Here is a 15,250-nt window from a genome sequence, read left to right as displayed (position 1 = left end):
GCATACTCATCTCTGGGCATCCACCAGAGAATTCACACCAGAGAGAAGCCTTAAGCATGTCATACCTGTGGGAAGCCTTTCTCTGTGAAAACCTGTCTCACTGAGCACCAGCGAATACATTCAGGAGAGAAACACTATGAATGTAAGGAATGTGGGAAAGTCTTTACCATAAAAAGATCCCTTTGCCAACACTGGAGAACTCACACAGGAGAGAAGCCAAAGGGCTTCTGCAGCAAGTGCAGAAACGCTTTCCATGTGAGAATGCACCTAGTAGAGCATCAGAGGATTCACACTGGAGAGAGGCCCTTTGGGTGTCAGGTGTGTGGTAAGGCTTTCTACCACCAAGTGCAACTCACAGAACACCAGAAGACTCCTTTCTTTATTCATGGGTGTTGCAATGTCTTCTCCTGAACTATTCTTTTTTAAATTTAGTTAACTCTTTCTTTTGCTGGTGTGCTGTATTAATTACCATCCAAAGGTGATAATACTTTGACTTTCCTCAAGAGTTGAGGGTTTTTTCAACTTCTAGAATTTTAATGTACTTTGAGAACATTTAAAAATTATTTTATTGTTATTATAAAGGTGATTACAGAAGGGCTACATAAGTCAACTTTGGGACTTGTGTAGTATGGGGTGTGCAATATATAACGAATACTATACTGTCATGTTAAACATGCACAAACAGCATTGCACTAAAGTTTGACATCTGGGTTTTCTTATGTGGTGTTATTGTCCCAAGACCTATCCATATTGATAAATAAGATTGGGTCTGTTTATTCCTCTCTCCACTTTCCACTGAATATCATATCATTTTGTTTCAGGTCTAAACCTAGAAGTGGTACTGTGGGGGCCATAGGGTATAGCCATGTGCCAGTTATTAAGCTGTTTTTTTCCAGATCCAGATTCAACTTCTAGGGGCTGGGAATGTGGCTTAGTGGTAGAGTGCTTGCCTAGCATGTATGAAGCCCTGGGTTCAATTCCTCAGCACCACATAAACAGAAAAAGCCAGAAGTGGCGCTGTGGCTCAAATGGTAGAGTGCTAGCTTTGGCCAAAAGAAGCTCAGGAACAATGCCCAGGCCCTGAGTTCAAGCCCCAGGACTGGTAAAAAAATTCAACTTCTAGACTCTCCTGGAGGACTCACACATTTCTCTCTTACCAGGTATTCCCTGCTGGGCTTGACCAGTAAGAGAAAATAAATGTAAACTTCATGGCTGGAGATGAGGTTCTTGCTCCTTTCCCCTTCCTGTGAGCCCCCTCTTCATCTCAGTGTCCACTGGGAAACAGAGGTCATTGCTCTAGAAGCCTCATGCAATTTGCAGTAGCCCAGCTCTCACAGCCAGTATGGGACCCCACCTCTCTCTTTCTCTGAGACAAGCATCAGGTTGGTGCTGTTTCCTTACAACTGGAATCCTAGGTACATGGGATCCCTCCCTTTTTTAAAGCTGGTATTGGAGCTTCAACTCAGGGCTTTACACTCACACTTGGTTTTCTACTCATACCAGGCATTCTACACTTGAGTCACACATCCACTTCCAGCATTTTGCTGGTTAATTGTAGATAAGGGTCATGAAGACTTTATTTTTTTGCTGAAGCAAAAGTTTGAAAACTGTGACCTTCAGATCTCAGCCTCTTGAGTAGCTAGCAATTCAGGTGTGAGCCACTGGTGCACAACTTTAACTCTTCTATACTCTCTCTTTCCTATTTTATTTTTTGAGACAGGGTTTCATTATGAAGACCAGACTAGTCTTGAACTCTCTTGATCCTTTTACCCCCCGCCCCCCCACCAACTGAGTGTTGGGATTGCAGCTATGCACCATCAAGCCCAGCTAAATTTTATAATTCTGACTTTGCTCTGAGCCTGACTGCTTCCTGCAGTTACTACCTTCATGATAAATATTGTTATTGTCTTTTCAGTTACACTGTTAACAGTGCTATAACTACTTAAAATTATTAAAAATAAGTTCTGTATGTTAAAATAACTCGGTGGTTTTTGTGTCCTGTCTCCAAATTCTATTATACTCCTAATTATTAATCTTTGCTCTAGGGGCAAATTGAGACTTTCCATTTCCCGAATCACCAGCCCTTCTAAGTCTTTAATAGAAGCTTTGCTTATATATTCACATGCATACAAATGTAACTTATGTTTAAACCTATAATGGTGTGCTTTGAGTTATGTGCATTATGTGTATGCACATGTGTCATATCTCACAAAATATTTTTGTCTTATGTGAGCAATACTTTTTTTTTTGGTGCTGGTCCTTGGGTTTGACCTCAGGGCCTTAATGCTGTTCCTGAACTTGTTTTTCCTCTCTCTCTCTCTCTCTCTCTCTCTCTCTCTCTCTCTCTCTCTCTCTCTCTCTCTCTCTCTCTCTCTCTCACTCTCTCTCTCTCACTCTCTCTCACTCACTCACTCAAGGCTAGCACTCTACTACTAGAGCCACAGCTCCACTTCTAGCTCTTTTTATGTTTAATTGGAAATGGGTCTCCTGGACTTTCCTGCCAGAGCTGGCTTTGAACTGGGATCCTCAGATCTCAGTCTCAGTAGGTAGGATTACAAGCATGAGCTACTGGTACTCAGTTGCAATATTCTTTTTTCTTGTCCAGATGATCACTAGGCTGTGTGCACCATATTCCATTCAGGATCATTTTCCTATTTGACTGAAAATGCAAATATTTCTTATTGACCACCCTCATGAGAGTAGACACTTAGGATCTCATACTACCCAAACAAGTACTATACCGCTTGAGGCATGCCCCCAGTCCTTTTTGCTTTTACTTTGTTTTTCAAATAGGGTCTCAAGTTTTTGCCTAGAATGGCCTCATGATCTACCTCTGCCTCCCAATTAGCTGTAATTATAGGTGTACCCCTATAATGGTGCAACTTAACTTTTTTTGATAAGTCAGAATGAATATTTTCAGCATTCAGTAGCTCTATACCACAGTAAATTAATGACAAATTGCTTTTTTACTTTTTTTTCCTGACTTTCTCATTTATGATGACCCAGGATATGAGTTGATCATCAAATATTCTATAGTACAGCATATACTTGAATATACATATTATACATACTTACTGTATTTCCTGTACATTATACCCAAAATGGCATCTCAACAATTTATCACCCATTTAAAAATCAGATTTGATATTCTAGAGTTTATTATGGAAAATGTCAAACCTATATAAAAGGAATCCATTGTTTCCTTTTCCTGGTGGGGAGCAACCCTGGGGTTTGAATTCAGGCCTTGTCAAGCACTTGCTCTACATCCTGGGTACTCAGCCCAACAAAAGAACTCTATAGTGGCAGAAATCAGAACAGCAGTGGCCTTAACTCATAAGTGTATGAACTCACAAGAAGTAGGAAGAGGGCTGGGAAGGTGGCTCAGTGGTAGAGTGCTTGCCTTGCATGCATGAGGCCCTGGGTTCAATTACTCAGCACCACATAAGCAAAAAAGAAAAAAAACTGGAAGTGGCACTGTGGCTCAAGTGGTAGAGCGCTAGCCTTGAGCTGAAGAGCTGAGGGACAGCGCCCAGGCCCAGAGTTCAGGCCCCACAACCAGACCAAAAAAAAAAAAAAAAGAAGTAGTAAAAATAGATGAGTGGATCCAGAAAAATATAGAAGTATGCATAGCCATTAGTCATTTGCAGGGAAATTGATAGATCTAGAACAAATCATGTTTAGGTAAGCCGAGCTCAGAGAAACAAATGATGCATGTTTTCGTTCATATGCAGAAGCTAGTTCCAAAATGCAGCAGGAAATGAAAATTTAAACAGGACTCTAGGTATTCACATACAGTGAGACCAAAGGAGGCTACCCTTAGGAGAGGAACACAAATGCAAAATACCTACATGCATCTGATTATATTTATTGAATCTGATTATATTTATTGAAATGAGCTCCAGGAAATGGAAATGAGGTTTTTTTTCTTTCTTTCCTTTTCCTTTTTTTTGCCTGTCTTGGAGCCTGAACACAGGGCCTGGGCACTGTCTTGAGCTTTTGCTCAAGGCTAGCACTCTTATCACTTGAGCCACAGTGCCACTTCTGGCTTTTTCTGTTTTTGTGGTACTGAGGAATTGAACCCAGGGCTTTGTGCATGCTAGGCAAGTACTCCACCCCTAAGCCACATTCTCAGCACTGTCTCTTGTCTTCTATTTTACAAACTTACAGTCTGTGTGATGTAATATAGCAATTTGAAGGCATATAAAACAAGTCTGTGTGATATAATATAGCAATTTGAAGGCATATAAAACAATATTGGGTAGTTAAGATATTGGGTAATAATTAGGAGAGATAACTGTATTCTGGTTTTCAAGTTTTTGAGTTGTAATAAAAGATTTTTTTGGTCAATCCTGGGGCTTGAACTGAGGGCCCAGGCACTGTCCCTGAGTCTCCTTGTGCTCTATCACTTGAAACATAGTGGAGATGAGATGAGAGTCACATAGACTTTTCTGCCCAGACTGGCTTTGAACTGTGATCTTCATATCTCAGCCTCCTTAGTAGCTAGGATTACAAGCATGAGCCACAAGTACCCAGCTTAAAAGGAGATACTGATGTGTTATTGTAACCATCAGTAGCAAATGTGTATATTAGGACCTAACTAAAATTGATGTCTTGGAGTATTAAGACAAAAAAAAGAAAAAAAAACCTACAAGTGCAATGCAGCAGCCCAATTCATAGCAATTTACATAAACCACATTTATTGTGCATGAAGAAAATGAATACATCTTAACCAAACTGAAAGAAAAACAAATTTTTATATATCAAAATCCAGTTTCTCCATGATTTGTTTTTTCACACAAGCATCTCCAGGAAAAACAACTGTCAATGGATCAGATTGTACCCACCCTGCTATGACCCAGTTCCACTGCCATAGGGACAATTACTAAGAGGCAGAGAGCTTATGCTGGGGTGCATGTAAATGATACCTTGGGGGACACAGATTAGAGGGCATAGGGCCTGTGAGGCATGCCCTGGACATTAACCAAGCTGTAGCCTTTAATGAATATAGTTTTGTAATACAAGCTAGAACATGTCTGTATTTCCCTATCCATAAAACCAAACTTAAAAATTTGTTTTGCTTTAAAAAACTATATAGCATGGCCAGGTGCTGGTAGTTCACACCTGTAATCCTAGCTACTCAGAAAGCTGAGATTCTGAGGATTGAAGTGCGAAGCCAGCCCAGGAAGGAAAGTCAGTGAGACTATTTTTAAACAGGCCATAGGGCTTAAACTCAGTCTGGGCACTGTCCCTGAGTTCTTTTGCTCAAGGCTAGCACTCTACCACTTTAAGTCATAGCTATACTTCCAGTTTCCTGTTGGTTATTTGGAGATAAGAGTCTCATGGACTTTCTTGCTCAGGCTGGCTTTGAATCATGATCCTTAGATCTCAGAGGAGCTAGTATTACAGGTGTGAGACACCAGTGCCTGGCCTCAGTGAGACTTTTATCTCCAATTAACCATAAAGCTGGAAACTGCTCAAGTGGTAGAGCACTAGCCTTGAGCACAAAAGCTCAGAGATAGTGTCCAGGCCCTGAATTCAAGCCCAAGGACCAGCAAAAATAAAAAGAGTAGATGACAAGTCATCTCAGGTCTTTATTTCATCATTTTGAGGAGTTTGAGAGCCCCTGTATCAATCATGGAACCAAACATACCTACCACTCAGATGGATCTATGTAAAGGGGTTCATCAAGGCCTTCCCATATTTGGTTCAATGGTAGAATGCTTGCCTAGCAGACGCATTGGGACCTGTGTTTGATTCCCAGCACCACCAAAATACATAAAAGAAGCCGGGCATTGGGCTGGGAAGGTGGCTCAGTAGTAGAGTGCTTGCGTTGCATGCATGAGGGCATGGGTTCAATTCCTTAGCACCACATAAGCAGAAAAAGCCAGAAGTGGTGCTATGGCTCAAGTGGTAGAGCACTAGCCTTGAGCTGTAGAGCTGAGGGACAACACCTAAGCCCAGAGTTCAGGCCCCACGATAGACCAAAAAAAAAAAAAAAAGCAGCAGCAGCCCGGGTGCCATTGGCTCATGCCTGTAATCCTTGCTACTCAGGAGGCTGGGATCTGAGGATCCTGGTTCAAAGCCAGCCTGAGCAGGAATGTCCATGAGACTCATCTCCAATAAACCACTAGAAAACCGGAAGTGGCTCTGTGGCTCAAGTGGTAGAGCACTAGCCTTGAGCAGAAGAGCTGAGGGACAGCACCCAGACCAAGAGTTCAAGCCCCATGACCGACATAATAAAATACATAAAAGAGCTCCCTATGCAAATAACTGTGTCAACTGGAACAAAGCTGGAACTTGTATTTCTAGTCAACAGAAGGATGTTTTAACACCATTTACCTCTGTTCATTGAAGTCACCACCTCTACTTCCCCTGTACCATGATTGCAGCATGAAATGTTCTTCCCCACTAAGCCAAACTGATGCAGGCACATTGTGATTTCTATAGAACTTGTATTTTCAGACAAGAGGACATTTTTGGCATCGATGCCTCTGTTCACTCAAGTCACCACCTCTGCTTACTCTGTACTGTGACTGAAGCATGAAATGTTGCTGCTAGGCTGAGCCAATGTAGGCTAGGCACATTGTGATTTCTAGTCAAAGGCTCTCTCATTCAATGGCTTTACAGTTTTTCTCCACTGTGGGTTTTCTGGTGTTTAATGAGGTTTGATCTGTCATTGAAGGCCTTCTGACACTCAGTACATGAGTAGGGCTTCTTCCCTGTATGAATTAGTTGGTGCATACTTAGTGTTGCTTTCTGCATAAAGACTTTCCCACACTTGCTGCACCCATAATGCCTCTCTCCAGTATGCGATCTTTGATGTACACTGAGGCGTGACTTCCAGGTGAAAGATTTCCCACAGTCACTGCACTTATAGGGTTTCTCCCTGGTATGAATTTTCTGATGTGCTATGAGATTAGACCGATCAGTGAAGGCCTTTCCACACTCAGCACATACATAGGGTTTCTCGCCTGTGTGGATTTTCTGATGCACCCGAAGCTGTGACTTCTTAGTGAAGCATTTCCCACAATCACTGCACTCATAAGGCTTCTCTCCAGTATGAATTCTATGGTGTACAATGAAATGGGATTTTTGTATGAAGCCCTTCCCACACTCAGGACAAATGTAGGGCTTCTCTCCTGTATGGATTCTCTGATGCACATTTAGTGTTGATTTCTGGATAAAGGCTTTCCCACATTCCTTGCATGTATAGTGTCTCTCTCCCATATGAGATTTCTGATGGATTTTAAGACGTGACTTCCATACAAATGCTTTTCCACAGCCGTTACATTCATAGGGTTTCTCTCTACTATGAGTCTTCTGGTGTTTGATGAGATTAGAATGATCTGAAAAGGCCTTGCCACATTCGGCACATATATAAGGTTTCTCTCCAGTGTGAGTTTTCTGATGTGTGGTGAGATTTGTCCTATGAGTAAAGACCTTTCCACATTCAGTACAAACATAGGGCTTCTCTCCTGTGTGGACTCTTCGATGCACATGGAGCTGGGACTTCTTAGTGAAGGACTTCCCACAGTCACTGCACTCATAAGGCTTCTCTCCAGTGTGAATCCTCCAGTGCATGTTGAAATGTGATTTCTGGATGAAGGCCTGGCCACATTCCATGCACACATAAGGCTTCTCTCCAGTGTGAATTCTCTGGTGCATCTTAAGGGTTGATTTTCTTGTGAAAGCTTTGCCGCACTCTCTGCATTCATAGTGCTTCTCCCCAGTATGGGTCCTGAGATGGACACTGAGGTCGGAATTCTGCGAGAAGCCTCTTCCACATTCGTTGCATTCAAAAGGTTTTTCTCCTGTGTGAATTCTCAGATGTCTAAAGAGATCTGATTTCTGGAAAAAGGCTTTTCCACATTCACTGCACTCATAAGGTTTTTCTCCTGTATGTATTTTCAGATGTCTAAAGAGATCAGATTTCTGCAAAAAGGCTTTTCCACATTCATTGCACTTAAAGGGTTTGTGCCCAGTGTGGATTTTCTGATGTGTAGTGAGGTTTGACTTGAGGGTAAAAGACTTCCCACACTGAGTACATAGATGGGGTTTCTTTCCTCTAGAAACACCCTGGTGTATGTCAGTGTGGGGTTTTGGAGTGAATACTTTCTCATCTTGGTTGCCCTCATAGGATTTTTCTATAGCATGAATGTCCTGATGCTCAATCAGCTTCTGAGGGAAGATCTTTACATATTCATTATATACATGAAGCTTCACCCCAGGATATATTTCTTGATGGAGTTTGAAAGCTTGTTTTTGGCTGAGGTAACTTTCATATTGATTATATTCATAGGAAGTCGCTCCCATGTTAGCCTGGTCATTCTTAGTTGAGTAAGAGCTATGTGAACTTCCAAAAATTTTGTCAGGGTTCTTTTCTGGAGTGATTCTACTCTGACTATATAAGTTTAAAACATGCTTCAATCTTGTTCCAGATGTGCCACAGTAATGGAGTCCTTTAATTAGGGGAATAAACTTGGTAGTTCTGTGAATTATTTTTCCCATGTTTTGACAGTCATAAGCCTTGTCCTTAATCAATACTTTGACATGGCTTAAAGGGTTTCGTGGGTTTTCCTGACATTGCTCTCTCTGGTCATTCTCTTGCCACAGTTCTAAAATGGAACATAAGGAATTTTCTGTGGGTAGATCAAATGTCTCACAGTGAAATGGAACCTCTCCAGAAATTTCCTGCTGTTTACTTTTCCAAATAGCTTCACCTAAAAAGAAAAGCAAAAGTGAAAATGACACAAAGCAAAATTATGACTGGGGTAAAAGCAGAAGGGACATGTGACGTTCTGGGTAAACTTTACAACTGTGAACAAATAGCCAACTTTTCCCTCTTTCCCCTTCCCATTGAACTCCACAGTGACCCCAAAATAATGGTGCTGCTCATAACATCCTAGAGGAGTGTAGAACAGTGACTTGAAACATTGTCCCCGAAAGATCCACCAGCATCAGAGTTAAATTTGTTCACCACAGAGTTAACCTCTTCACCACAGATTTTTTCTTTTCTTTTTTTTAATTTGTACCGGTTCTAGGGCTTGAACTCAGGGCCTAGTCACTGTCTCTGAGCTTTTTTGCTTAAGGTAAGCGCTCTACTACTTTAGCCATTCCTCTACTTCTGGCTTTTTGGTGGTTAATAAAAATCTGTAAGAGTCTCACAGACTTTCCTGCTCAGGCTGCCTTTGAACCATAATCCTCAGATCTCAGCTTCCTAAGTAGCTAGGATTATAGACATAAGCCAACAGCATGTGGCTTCTTCTTTTTTTGGGGGGGGGCAGTTGGTCATGGGGATTGAACTCTAGGCCTGGGCACTGTACTTGAGCTCTTCAGCTCAAGGTGAGCACTCTACCATTTGAGCCACAGTACCACTTCTGGTTTTCTGGTGGTTAACTGGAGATAAGAATCTCATGGACTTTCCTGCCCAGGCTGGCTTTGAACCATGATCCTCAGAACTCAGCCTCCTGAGTAGCTAGGATTACAGGCATGAGCCACCAGTGCCTGGTCCTGGCTTCTTTTTCTTCTCTTTGGCATCAATTAGTTTATACAAGAAGGTTTCATGGGGCTAGGAAGGTGGCTCAGTGGTAGAGTGCTCGCCTTGTACGCTTAAGGCCCTGGGTTCGATTCCTCAGCACCACATAAGCAGAAAAAAAAAGCCGGAAGTGGCACTGTGGCTCAAGTGGTAGAGTGCTAGCCTTGAGCTGAAGAGCTGAGGGACAGCGCCCAGGCCCTGAGTTCAGGCCCCATGACTGGACCCCCCCCCAAAAAAAGGTTTCATTTTGACTAGTCTATATATGAATATGATGTACCTTATTCAGACTCACCCCTTCTGTCACTCTTTCTCTTCTCCCTTTCCTTCCTGAACCAGTCTCAAAAAGCTTCATTGGCCAGGTGCCAGTGGCCCACACCTGTAATCCTAGCTAGCACTGAGCTGAAGAACTCAGGGACAGTGCCCAGGCCCAGAGTTCAAGACCCACGACTGACAAAAAAAAAAAAAAAAAAAAAAGCTTCATTGTTCTATCCTCACAAATAAGGTATTTTGACCAGATTCACCTTCCTTTAAATCTTTATTTGCCCACCCCTTCCTAGTAGTACCTACATTTTGGACATTACCTGTTTCATTCTCCTAACATCCAGTTTTGATAAAGTGCATAGTTACTGTTTAAAAGGTCTTCATCATAGTCAAGTGAACATGCATATGCTGCAATCACGTTGCACAGACATATACATACAATCCTGTTTATGTTTATGTATATGTTTATTTTTTCGGTCTAGCATTCACCTATGAGAGAAAATATATGACCTTTGTCCTCCTGAACTTGACTTTACTTCACAAAATATGGAACCTTTCATGAATCTGCATGTTATCCTTTCACAGTGACCAAGCTAATTAGTCTTCTCTGTATTGTCCTAATTTTAGTGTATGTGCTACTAAAGCCAGCACTCAGAATTCTTATGTAAGAGAAGATTCACATCTATATTTATCTTCTTGTTTTGTTTCTCTGTGCATAATCAAAGTCAGTTATCCTCAATATTAGTTCCAATTCCAGTATACCTTCATAGAGGTTATACTTGTTATGAATTTATAATGCTGACATTATACCACTCATACTGACATTCAGTAGGGAATGAAAAATTATTTTTGGTAGTAGTGGGGTTTGAACTCAGAGCCTTGTACTTGCTACACAAGAGATCTATCACTGAGCCACACTTCTGGCTCATATTCACACTTTATTTGGCACAATTTAATGTTATACCCAGAAGAACTAAAACTCAAAGACTGAGAGTGCTAATATTTAATGTAGTTGTCTTTCCTTTCCAAATATAACATATAATCCTTTTAATTCTACTAAACAGATGCTTGAAAATCCTTCTGAATAGAGGTAGGAATAAAATACCTACCTCTATCTCCCTAAATTCAATAAATTTACATTTACTATATAGTTTCTATATTTGACTTTAGAAAACTGAGGCATAGATGTTATCAATTCATTACATCTCAACTCCAAATTCACCTTTTCTTATCTGCTCCACAAAAACAGATCTGGGATCTTCTTAAGTAATTTTTTTATTGCCAGCGTGCCCACTGTTAAGCTTTGTCAGTGGAGGGTGCTGGAGAGACACTGTAGGAGAAGATTGCTTTGCTTCTTGGTTCTGGAGTGTGGGGTGGGGGGCTCACTCATCAAGCTCCTCTAGCCAGGACAGCTGGTCTCGCACTAGGCTCCTACAACACAAGTGGCTTTTACCATCTGGTTCCTGATGCACACACAGCATCCCTGGCAGTCAGGTTTGTAGCGTGGGTGGCTTCTCTGAGCTCAGCTCCTGCAGTGTGCATGAATGACTTCTTCAGCATCCAGACCCTATAGCTCCTGTGGCTTCCTGACCACTCAACATGGACAGTGCTGGTAGCTACTCCAGCTTTAAGCCCCTATAGTGCATTGTAGATAGCAGTGCCCAGAACTTAACACCTTTCTGTGATAAACCTTTTAGAAGATTTGTTGTAGAATGTCTCCAGTGACACCTTCTACATGAAAAGCTTTCTCTGGAAGCTGAGAGGGCAGTTTTCCAGCAAGTTCTGGCAGTGTGGCATAAGAGCAACTCTTGTGCCATGCCATGAACAATGGCTGTGCCCTTCCTACAAAGTCTGGATCTCATCCTTGGGATCTAGGTGAGCCTCTTCCCTGACTATTCCATACTCAGTTGTAGCCTACTACGGTTTGGATATCATTTAAGTACACCTTCCCAAAGGATTCATGTTTGAAAGTTGAGTGTTCAGTATTTTGTCATGGTAACCAAAAATGGACTGACACAAATCCCTAGAATTGGCTATGCCTGTATCTGCTATTCCTTTATTGTCTAGGCTTCTCTTTACTCATTAATTCTTTGTCACTCCCAATCCTACTATAGCTAAAGATATTTAAGCTAAACTTTCTCCATTCAAATCAGTATATAGTTTCTCTCTTCTAATCAAGTAAGCACTCAATAGTCACACAATAAGAAATGGGTCCTTAATGTATACAGATTTCAAATATCATGTTGTAGTATCTATCTACTACATATGTGTGTATGTATGTATATATATATATATATATTTTCAATTTAAAAGTTAACTATTTTTTAAAAATAGGTTTTTAATTCTGGGGTCTTTCTAAAACTATATAAGTAAAAGCCTCAGGTACCTTACATTTAAACTTGTATGCTTTTCTTTGTGAGATGGAGAATGAGAAGGAGCCACATATGCAGGAGTAATTAATGCCACTGCATTGTATGAGGGTGGGCTTTAGGGGGTAGAGTATGTGCTTGGCATGCATGATACCATAAGTTCAGCCCCCAGCATCACACATGTCAGTGGATGGGTTTTAAAAGAATATAACACAAGCCGGGTGCCAGTGGCTCATGCCTATAATCTTAGCTACTCAGGAGGCTGAGAGCTGAGGATCATGGTTCAAAGCCAGCCCAGCAAGACAGTCCATAAGACTCTTGTCTCCAATAAACCACTCAGAAAACTGGAAGTGGCGCTGTGGCTCAAGTGGTAGAGTGCTCGCCTTGAGCTGAAGAGTTCAGGGACAGCATCCAGGTCCAGAGTTCAAGCCCCATGACCAACAACAACAACAAAAGAATATAACACAAATACTTTTAGTTGCCATGGTAGGAAGCGTAAGGAATAAGGACTGTATATGGAGGATTAGAATAAACAAGAAGGACATTAAAACACTTGAATATACAAGGCAAGTATCTAAGGATGGGTAGGAGTGGAGTAAGAAGAATAAAAGGCCCCAGAAAGGATAAAGGGGTACGTCACCTAAGGAATAAAGAGACAGCAAAGCAAAAAAAGAAGACTGACCCTGGGACCACGCTCCTCCATGGAAATGGCATTTAAGAATCTGAGGGGCAGCTGGGCACTGGTGACTCATGCCTGTAATCCTAGCTACTCAGGAGCCTTGGATCTGAGGATTGCAGTTCAAAGCCAGCCCTGGCAGGGATAGTCCTTGAAACTCTTATTTCCAATTAATCACCAGAAGACTGGAAGTGGTGCTGTGGCTCAATTGGTAGAGCGCATGCCTTGAGCTGAAGAGCACAGGGACAGTGCTGAGGCCCAGAGTTCAAGCCCCATGACTGACAAAAAAAGAATCTGAGGGGCTCAGGGCTGAGAATGTGGCTTAGTGGTAGAGTGCTTGCCAAGCATGAAGCCCTGGGTTCTATTCCTCAGTACCACATAAACAGAAAAAGCTGGAAGTGGCACTATGGCTCAAGTGGTATGAGTGCTAGCCTTGGGCAAAAGAAGCTCAGAGAGAGTGCTCAGGCCCTAAGTTCAAGCCCCAGGACTGGCCAAAAAAAAGAATCTGAGAGGCTAATGCTAACCATCTCCAAACAATTCCAGAAATCCAGCAACTTCAAGGTGGGCTCTTTTCTCTGAGTGCTCAAAAGGTATGGCTGGATTCTTAGCTGTTTTAGAGGCTGAGATCTGAGGATCACAGCCTGGGCCAGAAAGATCACCACAGAAACAACCAAGATTCAGAACATTGTGAGACTCTTTTTTTTGGGGGGTGGGGGGGTCTGGTCGTGGGACCTGAACTCTGGGCCTGGGCTCTGTCCCTCAGCTCTTCAGCTCAAGGCTAGCACTCTACCACTTGAGCCACAGCACCACTTCTGGCTTTTTTCTTTTTGCTTATGTGGTGCTGAGGAATTGAACCCAGGGCCTCATGCATGCAAGGCAAGTGCTCTACCACTGAGCCACCTTCTCAGCCCCCACTGTGAGAGTCTTATGCCCAATTAGCCACCCAAAAACCAGAAGTGGAGCTGTGGCACAAGTGGTAGTGTGCTAGCCTTGAGCAAATAAAAAAAAAGCTCAGGGACATTGTTCATGCCCCGAGTTCAAACCTCAGGACTCCCACACACAAAAAAGATGTGGCCTGGAGGGATGCCAAGATGGTGATGGGACAATAGGGAAACACCACAGCTCTCCAACCAAATAGAGAGTTCGAGTTCCAATGCTTAATTTCCCCAAGAAACTGACAACAGCAAAAAGATGAATACCCAGAGAAAAACAGGAGGTGAAAAAAAAGAAAGAAAAGGAAGAATATCAAAATGGAAAAGTGCCAAGACCCTTCCCCCAATCCTTGCTAGCTGCGCAGATCTGCACCAAACTGCGGCCAGCCCAGCCAGGCTGCCGGAGACCCCAGAGCCACAGTTGGTCATCTGCAGAATGCCAGTGCAGAAGACGTCCAAGGTGCTGGTGACAGAGCTGCTGATTGCAAACAGAGAAACCTCAGAGCTCGGAACCTGCACAAAGACCCTTCCCCCACCCCTCATCAGAGCAGCACTACCACATCCCGCCAAAACCACTCAGTCTCAGAGCCAAGGGGGGAACCCCAGAACTACAGGGCTCTGTCCAAAGAATGCCAGTGCAGAAGACTCCCAAGGTTCCAGTGATGACCTGGAGAGATCAAACAGAAGCAGAAACCTCAGAGTTCAGAACCTGTGCAAAGACCCCTTGCCCACCTCTCCACCAGTGGCCAGCACAAAAACCACTCGTGGCACTGACCCAGACATTATCAACAGAGGCAGTGACAGGGAGAAACACAGACCCAGAGTGGCCACCACCCAGCACAGCCCACAAGTATCTCAACCAAATGCAGAGCACAGTGGTGACCTACATCATATAGAAACAGCAATCTGCCACAGCACTGCTGGAGAATTCCCAACTAGATCCAGGGTGAGTACCCTCAGGGGACAGCATTCTCCCCCCCAAAGGAGACCAGTGCTAGCAGTAACCCCCAGAGCTTGACTTGGACCCTCCCCACCACCTGGACTACAGGCTCCACTAAAACTTGGAACTGTGCAAGTGCCCCACCAGCCTGTGGAGCACATCCAGCCCACCAAGCTTGATCAAGAGCACCCCTGGGAGGGAGCTTAAATGCCCAAGACAGGAACAGTGCCTGCAGGCCACAACAGCTAGCAGCAGGAGAAACTCGAACTGCATACTCCAGGCTGGGATCCCCGGGTGGGATACACAGCAGCACAGGTCCAACCGGTGTGCCCCAGGCAGGGGACCAGGAACCAGGGCCAGGCCTGGATATTGGGTGTCTGAGCTGCACAACCCACCTGTCCCAATTGAAGTCAGAAGCTGAGCACACACCTCAGCAGAGGGGGTGAAAGCAGGGAACTGCATCCCCTGGGAATTGCATCCAAAGATGGCAAAAGACTTGTGTGTCCAGGGCAGGAGAACCAGATGCTAAAATCCCAC

At 43.2% G+C, this 15,250-nt stretch overlaps 1 protein-coding gene and 1 non-coding gene across 3 annotated transcripts in view; both read right to left on the bottom strand.

Annotated features, from left to right (window-relative positions):
* Positions 1-4,670: 4,670 nt before the first annotated feature.
* Positions 4,671-15,250, bottom strand: part of Znf41 (zinc finger protein 41) — a 45,265-nt gene continuing 34,685 nt past the window's right edge. For both annotated transcript variants that reach the window (XM_070040545.1, XM_070040546.1), the window contains exon 5: positions 4,671-8,720. In XM_070040545.1, coding sequence (XP_069896646.1) covers positions 6,622-8,720 — 2,099 coding nt within the window. In that variant the 3' untranslated portion in view covers positions 4,671-6,621. The remainder of the gene's footprint in view (positions 8,721-15,250) is intronic.
* LOC138840527 (U6 spliceosomal RNA) lies at positions 10,337-10,447 on the bottom strand. The gene has a single exon (XR_011376101.1). It is a non-coding gene; the product is annotated as a U6 spliceosomal RNA (small nuclear RNA).

The sequence above is a fragment of the Dipodomys merriami genome, unplaced genomic scaffold, assembly GCF_024711535.1.
Source record: "Dipodomys merriami isolate MVZ:Mamm:240054 unplaced genomic scaffold, mDipMer1.0.p SCAF_3, whole genome shotgun sequence".
Classification (NCBI taxonomy): Eukaryota; Metazoa; Chordata; class Mammalia; order Rodentia; family Heteromyidae; genus Dipodomys; species Dipodomys merriami.
The sequence above is the reverse complement of the archived record's forward strand: the minus strand, read 5'-3'. Positions and strand labels throughout refer to the sequence as shown.